This window comes from Eucalyptus grandis, chromosome 3, assembly GCF_016545825.1.
Source record: "Eucalyptus grandis isolate ANBG69807.140 chromosome 3, ASM1654582v1, whole genome shotgun sequence".
Lineage (NCBI taxonomy): Eukaryota > Viridiplantae > Streptophyta > Magnoliopsida > Myrtales > Myrtaceae > Eucalyptus > Eucalyptus grandis.
Window position 1 is genome coordinate 715,939 of NC_052614.1, and position 9,563 is coordinate 725,501.

General features: G+C 37.8%; 1 protein-coding gene across 1 annotated transcript; it reads right to left on the minus strand.

Moving 5' to 3' along the window:
- Positions 1-1,091: 1,091 nt before the first annotated feature.
- On the minus strand, positions 1,092-4,165 carry LOC104435943. Its single transcript, XM_010048662.3, has 3 exons — positions 3,400-4,165; positions 2,083-2,324; positions 1,092-2,000 (listed from the first exon to the last, which is right to left on the minus strand). The coding sequence occupies exons 2-3, from the start codon at positions 2,320-2,322 to the stop codon at positions 1,389-1,391; spliced, it is 852 nt and encodes a 283-aa protein (XP_010046964.1). The 5' UTR covers positions 2,323-2,324; positions 3,400-4,165; the 3' UTR covers positions 1,092-1,388.
- Positions 4,166-9,563: the final 5,398 nt, after the last annotated feature.

A 9,563-nucleotide genomic window follows, 5' to 3' on the forward strand; every position in this document is an offset into this window, starting at 1 on the left:
CATTATGCCTGCAAAGTAGCTTCTAGAGCAAAACCGTGATTTGCTGTCTTGGAATTTGATGAACAGATAGCAGGGGTAATACATTTAGAAACTGCTTATCAAATCATGGCAGACTTAGATCACTTCGGATCTCAGCGGGAGACATTGACTTTCAATTGATGTTTTATTCAGGAGTTCTCTCCCTGCCCAGGCCCCAGGTCAACCATCATCTGCCCTGAGTGAACTAACAATAAACTATGCAGGTTCTGTGCCGCCTCGGCTTCTTCTGTAACCTTTCTTTGTAACTGGTTCTCTGTGGAACTGGAAACCCGCACTTGTTTTCCTGCAACCGTTCTATGACGTCAGACTAGAATCCCATTTGATTGAGACCGCTATTGCTTCGGTTCCCTTACATTGGAAACTCTCTCTCTCTCTCTCTCTCTCTCTCTCAGCACGACATGGGCAATGATAGTAGTCAAATTAGATGGTGGGGAAGTAGTTCCTTTCTCTCACATATGATTTGAACGCTGAAACTGTAGTCTAAAGAATAACCAGTCTCCATGTCGGTTTGTTCATTGCATCCACTTCGCACTTGGGTAAGTGGTGGTGGACAGGGGTGAGACACAGCAACCGTTTTCAGGTAATTACAAAGAAAATTGGCTTTCCTCAGCAAAGACCTGCGATGACGGAAGAACATACATGCTTTTATCCTAAATTGAAATAATAAGTATTATCCCGTTGGAAATTACTCTGATTAACTTACCTATCTATTAAAAAGAGTTACACCCAAATTGTGGACGATGCTTAACCGAGCAGACTTGCATCATTACTTGAATTGTCGACTGAATGATTAGATTACTTTAACCTAGTTTTGGCCGTGACAACGACAATCGATGTCAACAATATCATTCTTGAACGACTCAGGCCTTTGGCTTGGGGTCGTTGACTCTCTCCACGTGCTTCACCATAACAGACTCCGGATTAGCGCAAGAAGCCCCTGCATCCTACAAAGATCGGAATGCTGTCTGTCTGAGCCATTGAGCATCTGAGACCTCTATTTGAATGCTCTTAGCTAATTGATTGTTCTAGCCTTTGATATCGTTCAACAGATAGACAGCAAAAAGTTCATCCTTCAACAAAGACAATTAACTCTACAAAATTCAAACTTGGTCTTCTGGCTCATGGGGCAGATTTAAGTCCTAGACATGTGCTGAAATTTAGAATGACAAGTCTTGATGAAGAGGTATTTACATCTATGTGAACTCAGAAATGGCAAAGTGATCATCTTCTTATTAGAATCAGGAGGAAGCAAAATAGAATCTGAATGGATGATGAATCATGTTGATAAAGATGGTTCAGGAGAGGCTTGAGATGAATGAACATGCCCCTATCTTCAAATAATCTTGACTTCAGACTTGAAACAGCCAATGTGGCTGTTTTCTTTCCCGATCAGATCTAGTAGCTGAACCACCGATACTGGCGGTGGGTCCACTGCAAGCATCGCCTCGATCTGACATGAGTGATGATGATGAAACGAGCTCCTTATGATTCATCCTGGAGAAACCCGCCTCTTGTTTGCTGTAATGCTGCTGGTAGCTTTTGAACTTTTTATTGCACCTTTTCCCTCCTATGCTTAACGTTAGCTCCACTTCAGTTTCTTCATCCGAGCCTTCAATGCTCATTCCTTCATTTTTGCAAGGGTTGCTAAAGCTAGGCCCTGGTAATTCTTCGTCAATGTTGCTGCTTTCCTTAGCTGGGCTTTCGAGGTCGAAACCTCTCGGCCTTCTTATGGCCTCAACACAGCTACTGCTACTCCTCTCGTTTGAAGTTGGATCATTGCTCAGACTTCGTAAATGAAACGGACGGCCGCTACTGGGTTGACTTGTTTGCTGGGGCCAATTGATGACATAGTTAGTCTCTGAACTCCTCATGGTATTCCGGATCCTGTTTTGGTCTATTTCTTTCTTCGGCTCACTCATTAGCATCTTTTGAACACTGTACAGCCGGTGGAGTTCTCGCACCTGCAATTGTTTACCCTTTTCGGTTTAAATTTTTATGAAGTAGTTTTTCATTCTAGGAGAGAAGCTGCAGAGAATCTCCTACCTGTTGCTTGAAGGTATCTTCATGCATCTGTATTGTCTTTCTGATAGATTCGATGTTATGCTTCTCGGCGACCTGATCCATGGGGTCTATGAAATTGTTCACTCCAGTGTTCCTGATGCTTTCTTTGAGCTCTCTGTTCTGAAAATGGTCCCGCTCATCCACACGGTGAAAAGAAAAAATGTGGCTACTTGGTGAAGCTACTGCTAGAGGGTTGATGGCATATTGAAGTTCGGTTCCCATACCTGAAAAAGAATTAATCTTTAGAAGTGCTTCCAAATTATGGTTGATTTTGCTAGAGAATTTATAAATGAAATAGCATAAAAAGATTCTAACTGTGCACTCACAGTTGAGTTAGGATCATATCTTTTCCAATTTTCACTTTTTCGGTAGTTGGTAGAAATTTAGGAGGGCCACTACTTGAATCGTGTGGAGACAGGGTTGATCTAGAAGTGACTCAAACAAATCTGACATGATGGATAAGTCATCTCCACCGTAATAACGAATCATGCTCATTCACACAATGACTCAGCAAAATTCAAGCATGCGCCGAGAGAGAGAGAGAGAGAGAGAGAGAGAGAGAGAGAGATAGAGAGTCAGCAAATTTTCTAAATGCAGAACAACAAGGTTTGTTGTCCGTCCAAATCTGTTTCACAGTTCATCTTGCCTTTGGCCTTCGCAAATGCAGCCACAACATGTAGAACTTTACAGATTTCCTAAATGCCAGGATGTCTCTTACTCAAAATCAGTAAACCCAAAAAAGGAAGAAAAGTCCAACAGGATGTTGGTTGAATGAAATTCTGGGGCAGTTAAAATGCATGAAGATGAAAAGTAACTGGCTGTCTTATTAGCACTTTCTCCATCTCTCGTATCTCATTTTTCAAGAAGGATCGTCAGAGATTCATATTCTTCCGTAGTGAATAGGTCGAGAATTTTGGTAACATTAGTCCTCAAAATGCAAAGAGCTCTAATTGAAAATACAGGGAGAGCAGTCGGAATTTGCTTCATAAGACTCAAAAAGAAAAAAGGTCTAAATGGCCACCAATTAAGTGTTCAACGTTCATTGTCTCTGCTCAATATCTGGTTTCAAGAAGCTTAGAAAGATGCATCTTTATTGCCTGAAAAAGCAGAGTCTGACCAGAAAATTCATCTATGCACTGCCAAGGAAAAACTTGCACCCAGCCACTCCAAACGCAAGAAAAAACCATAAACAGGTATCCTCATCTACAGTGTGAAATGAAACTGATACTTCACGACATCATCTGTTCTTACTAAACATATCGAGAGAGAGAGAGAGAGAGAGAGAGTTATGATCATCACCTGCAAGAGATGGACTTGACCAGATTTGCTAACTCTATGGAGATGGTCATTCAACATCATCTTTCTTCATGAAAATCCCCAGTATTACCATCCATAAGAAGGCCTTGCTAAATAACAAGAAGCCCAGAAACAGGAGGACAAGAACCAACCAAAACCTCCATGAGCAAACATGACATGTTGTTTCGCAGCATGCGACGGAGCCACCGAACAAGGCAAACCGAAAAAAAATAAAAATAAAGAGAGCTGTGCTTCAAGAAAGGACTCACGACATCACAACACTCCCATCCAAATAAAACTCTCGGCTGGCCAAAACCAGTCCTCACTTTACTTGGAGAGACAACAAAGCACCTTTCTCTTAAAAAATTATAGTCTCCTGGTATGTTAATAATTCAGCCCTTGACAGGCTGGGAAAGGAGGGAAGGAGAATGCCAAGGAAACCCCAAAAAGAAAAACGAAAAGGAAAGCTGTTGTAGCAATGTGACAGTGCTTATTCTAAATATTATGTGTGTGTTTTCTGTGTGTGTGTGTGTGAGAGTGAGAGAGAGAGAGAGAGAGAGAGAGCTATATTCTTGGGAGGGGACTTAAATAATCTTTGATGGGATTTTTGTATTAGCGTTGCACTGGACTCTAGAAGGGATGAAGATCAAAAGGAGGGTCCACATTTGAGAATATATATTCATATATGTAAATAAAGCAAGTGACATATCCTAAACATAAGCCAATGTAGGCCTGTGAACAAGATATTCCGGACAAGTTTTGCTGGACATTGAAGATCTGTATGAAAAGAAATGATGCTGTGGAAACATCCGGTGTGGTTTCTTCCCTATCCTCTGGTATTACATAATACCCACCCATCTTCTTTTCCAAGAACCATTTTAAGATTCTGATTTTTATCACCTCCCTTTCCGTACTGATCAGCGTCCCTGTCACATTCCACTCAAGTATGGTTTTTTTTTTTTTAATGGTTGAATTGTGCATCTATGTGGCATAATTCAATATGAAAAGACACTTATGTTTCAAGATGTTGTCATCTTTTTCACTGTCAAGTCTCACTTACCTTTTAGCTATAGCGGACTCAACTTACCATATTTTACGATGAAAAATTCATTCGTTTTACTTAAATTTAGAGAGGCGGATCTGGAATATTAGCAATAAACACAGCGAAAGTAAATTTATTAGCTAGTATAATATTGCCCTGTGTTTTTCAGTATGAATGTTGGCCAACTAGACTTTTTGGAAGCTCATGCTTTTATGTGCATCCCGCATGATGATACATGGTAACTGTCATCCACACAAAAAGCAATTCTATCTTTCTTGACAACAAGGATGAGCAAAGGATGATGGAAAGGGAGTAAGATTTGGAAACTTTCTTCTCCTATTCATTCTCTGTCTTTCCATTAATTACAAAGTAACCACTAACTCACCCGAAATCTATCAAAATCATTAAAGTTGTCCACTATACTAAAAAAAGAAGCAAAATCTTCGGATGTAAAAAGTTGAGGGGTAATTATGCGAGGATTAATGAGATGTAAAAAGTGATATGCCTAGAATTAAGTAAACACGGGCCATTGGCATTGAAACGAGTGCGAAAGAGAGAAACTTCCCACATATCACTTTCCTCCAAAAGATAAAGGGCCAGGCAACATACTTGTCCCCCAAATTATTATATACCAAAAAGAAAAACCAAAAAGATAATTATAAACTGATAATGATCATAAATAAATGAAAAAGAGGAAACCCTCAGTTCTGATCTGGGAAATCAACAGCCCACACATCCACATGCGTTGGGAGAGAGAAGCAATATAAAAAAATGATTGCTTTGTATGAAATGTATGCCTTTCTTTTGTCTTTTACTTGTTTATGTCTGCCCAAAAATCACATACTAACATGGCCTTTTTGCCCATTGATCTGCTCAAGCAGTTACCACTTGCACGCTTGTTCGTGCACGCGCATGGAAAAAAAAAAGATTTGTCTGCTCAAATTTGTTCCATCCTTACCCTTATGCTTTACTAATTATCAGTAAATTCCCCAAGGATTAGCAAATCCCATGCTGATAGACAATTCAAGGCCTACCTCTCAGCTCATCAGCACAAAAATCCAGGAGACATGTGAATAACACAATGAAGCATATTTCAAAATCATCCCAAAAAAGAAAAAGCTGATTGTCTAACGTTATCAATACCTACAACCTTTTATGAAAATTGATATACAAAGTGATGACAAACTTTATGAGTTTCCATACAAGTTAAAACTATGTATTCACTTAATAAGAAGTTGTCGCGATATTTTATTGAAAAACATCAAAATCCTTTATAGTCTTTTAGTAATTTTTCTCCTCATTCAAACTTTATCCATTTGCGTCATGTAATTTGCATCGTTACATGAGCCTTCTAGTTCTCACGTTTAATCCATGGAATGTGACTCCATTAGGTGACTCTTCTTTTCCCAATATTGTACAACTCCTTTGACAGAAGAGCCAACAATCTCCAGTTTTGTTGGGTCTTTACACATCCTTTGGCGTTGCATGGATGGTCTCACATACACGCCTAGCATCCAAAAAAAATCTAGGGCAAAGTAGATGAGGTCAAAGTACACAAGAAAGAGATCTTGATAAGAACAAAGGCCAATAATGCCATAAATCCTTCTCTGTCCAGTAACTTTCAAAGTTGGAATCTAAAGTTTCACAAGGGACCACACACAAGGTACATTTTTATCTTGTAATTGCTCATACGACATGTTCTCTAGGTTTTCTTTTGTCCTGGTTGAAGGTTGTCCCAGCATACAAGCGATCCCAGCTGCATTGTCCACATGGAACCCTTCTCCTCGCTAAACTTCCACCGCATAGATCCACTTTGACTTGTGCAATATCTGGATGACTCGCCCAGCGGATTCGTTTATGCAGAAATTCCAGTTCGGCCGACTAAACACGATCCTGGGCACATACAGAATCAGATATCTTTTTTTTTTTTTTTTTTTTTTTTTTTTTTTTTTTATGTATTTTGACCAGTGGGAAGAACTATTTGTATCTGTCTATGTTGTCATGTTTCACATTCTTGGAGGAAAAGTTCATTATTGGATTTCATGCAACATGCTTGCGAAATGTTGACATCACCTCATTTTCACCTAAAAAGATTTTGAGTCATCTTCCATTGTAGAAAATCCTTGTACTATATTAACCTGATTTTTCACGGGTTAATCTAAGTGCTTGAGATTAGCCGCAGAGTGCACGGTCCCAAGCAAATAATTAATCGAATAACTGAACATAAAAAGGACATCTAATGAAGTGTAGCGGCATCCAAATCTGTTATGTGGTTCACCAATTTTGCCATCAAGAGAACAAAATCAGAGTCTCAATAGCAATTTCGCTCAAGAACATATCAGATACAGATAAGACCAAAAGTTTTTCCCAAGAAGGCAAGAACTGAGCAAGGAAACCCTAGACAGTCTCATCACGTTTGTTCTCATTATAATGTACAGCACTAACCCCTTATAAACATAGTGGCCAAATATTACCACAAGAAGAAACTTGATCCAATGATAAAACGACGAATGGCATATCTGATTTTTTCTATAGTTGATTAACTGGGCATGAAGTTTAGAGAATCGCGAGACAGAGCTCAACAAATATAAATGTAAGAACACTCCTTCTTATATATTATCTTGTTTTGCAAATTTTATATTGAATGTCCATTCAATTATTCTTATCTGGATTAGGGATTTTATAATACCGTCACCTATGTGAATTTCATATTGTAATGTTAGCTAAATTTCACACTGCTTGGAAGTTACCTAGAGCTCCAGCTATAAATATCTTTGAACTTCTTTGATATTATTATGCATTCTGCCTGAGTTATAGAATAAACTCGCTTCCGGAATTGGTCCTATTGATCTTCCTGTTTGTTTTTCTGTCTTTATATTTGGTAGATTGTAGAGGATTAAAAGTAATTAAGAGATTTGCATTTTTTTAAAGTAGCCTACCGATGTGGCGATTCGATTTAGGGAGCACTAAATTATCCATTTTCATCCTTACCACCATCCATCATCAGGATTGTGGTATAATCCTGAGAAATGCCAAAAATCTTTTTCTCTAGGTTGAACGAGGATCAGAAGCTCCTTATATACCACAGGCGTTTTTCCACAAGCACCCTTCCCAAGAGTGTTCTTGTTGTCACTAGAAGACTTATTCATACAGACTGCAAGAGTTTTACTCACAAGATCCTTAAGAAAACTGAAAGTTGGGGCATGAAGCATATGAGTTATGCAAGGCGTCTACAGCAAACTAAATTAGTCCTTATCTCCATTTGCATCTATTGGATGCAAATGTTCTTACTTCCAAAGAAAACTATAAATGAGATTGCAAAGAGAATTCAACATTTCTTATGGGGTAGTTTTGCAACAAATCATTGCACGAGTTTGCATGGCAAGTAGTTTTTTCAACTAAAAGGGAAGGAGGATTAGGATTACTTGATTTGAACATATGGAATAAAGTTTTGTTAGGCTGCAGGCTATGGAACCTTATTAATCATCCATCCTCTTTCCTTTGGAGCATTTGGGTTCACGGCACAAAATGCCGAGGTACCCTAATTATGCAACTTGACATTAGGGGTAGCATGACTTGGAGTTGGTGATGTCCCCTCAAATTATGACATATTCTAACTTCAATTATATCTAGCTCAAGGTACTATTGCAATGATATAAATGACGAACTCAGACACGGGGCTCTGGTAGTGGAGTGGCATGACCTAATTTGGAGTAATATCATTAGCAAACAATTTTATTAGCGGGGTAGCTTGAAGAGATAAATTACGACAATAAAAATCGTAGCACAATAGATGACCCGATTTGATATCTAGCATAAAGGCCAGTATAGAAGACAAAACTCAATTCTTCCAATGCGGATGGATAGGTAGCATTTGGCATAATATCCTTCCACAACATAGGATTAGGCGTTCTTTAGGAGGATAGAATGAGAACTTCAATGGATGATTAAGATGACAAAGAGCAAAAATTTCATAGCGGGACTTTTCAAGATATATTGGATGAAGTGCAACCATATATGGTTTCAAAACAAATCAACTGACATCCATATTATTTTGGCCAAGATGTGTAAAAATGTAAGAGGTAAAACTTCACTTTATAAAAAAAGCAAACATTCCCAGTCAAATATTGGATGAAGTGCAACCATAAATGGTTTCAAAACAAATCAACTGACATCCATATTATTTTGGCCAAGATGTGTAAAAATGTAAGAGGTAAAACTTCACTTTATAAAAAAAGCAAACATTCCCAGTCATATATTGTATTGGCTACTATGCGAAGACTTCCTACCTCCATCTTTTTGAATTATTACCTCTATTTGTAATGCCGAGGGATGACTCTAAGCTATCGTACTTCATATGCTCTAAATTATATTTTCAACCAATAAAAAGTCTTTAATAAAAAAAATCAGCGAAAAAAGGCATAAAAGTCTTATGCATATATAGACTATGATAATTAGAAGGTTTTCACGTGAGAATTATATATATGGTTGAAGATTGTCTTATGATGCTCTTTTGTGGGTAATTATTAAGTAATTCTTTACATACCGACATATTATCTATAAAGCATTTCCTGATTTTTGACGAATTATAGAACATTTAAGACAATATGTCTATATTCACAAACCAATAAATCATCATTTTTATGCAAGTATTGACTTGGTTTTTAATATTTTTCTTTTTCCTTTTTGTCAACTTAAGAAATTTCGTAGCGTTACTTTCTTTACAATAACTTATTTAACCCTTTTGCTTTACCAACGTTCTTATCCATTTATTGATCTTGTTGTGTACATTCTACAAATGTTGATATGAATATAATCTTTCATTCTTATCACGTATATATTAAAACTAATAAAAAAAAAAGAGAGAGTGCATAGGTTTGCGAATGTTTTATCTCCAAATGTTTGCTTTTCACCACATGACTCGATGAGCCAACTTATTATAATCGCCTCATATATTCTTTTCATGAATCTCCGTCACTAAGTTTCAACACACTTACGATCGGTGCCTTCTAAAGATTGTAAGTCCTCGTTTCCTTGGTAAACCTTTCCCTCTCAACAAGAGAGATTAGCTCTACCATCATTAATCGTGTTTGATATCTACAATTTTGCAACTATTTCATTATCC

What these genes read in the sequence shown, in the direction of transcription:
- LOC104435943 (XM_010048662.3), bottom strand. Translation starts at nt 2,322, where the DNA reads ATGGGAACCGAACTTCAATATGCCATCAACCCTCTAGCAGTAGCTTCA. An exon ending in AAGATACCTTCAAGCAACAG is followed by an intron (nt 2,001 to 2,082) that starts GTAGGAGATTCT and finishes AAACAATTGCAG; the next exon opens with GTGCGAGAACTCCACCGGCT.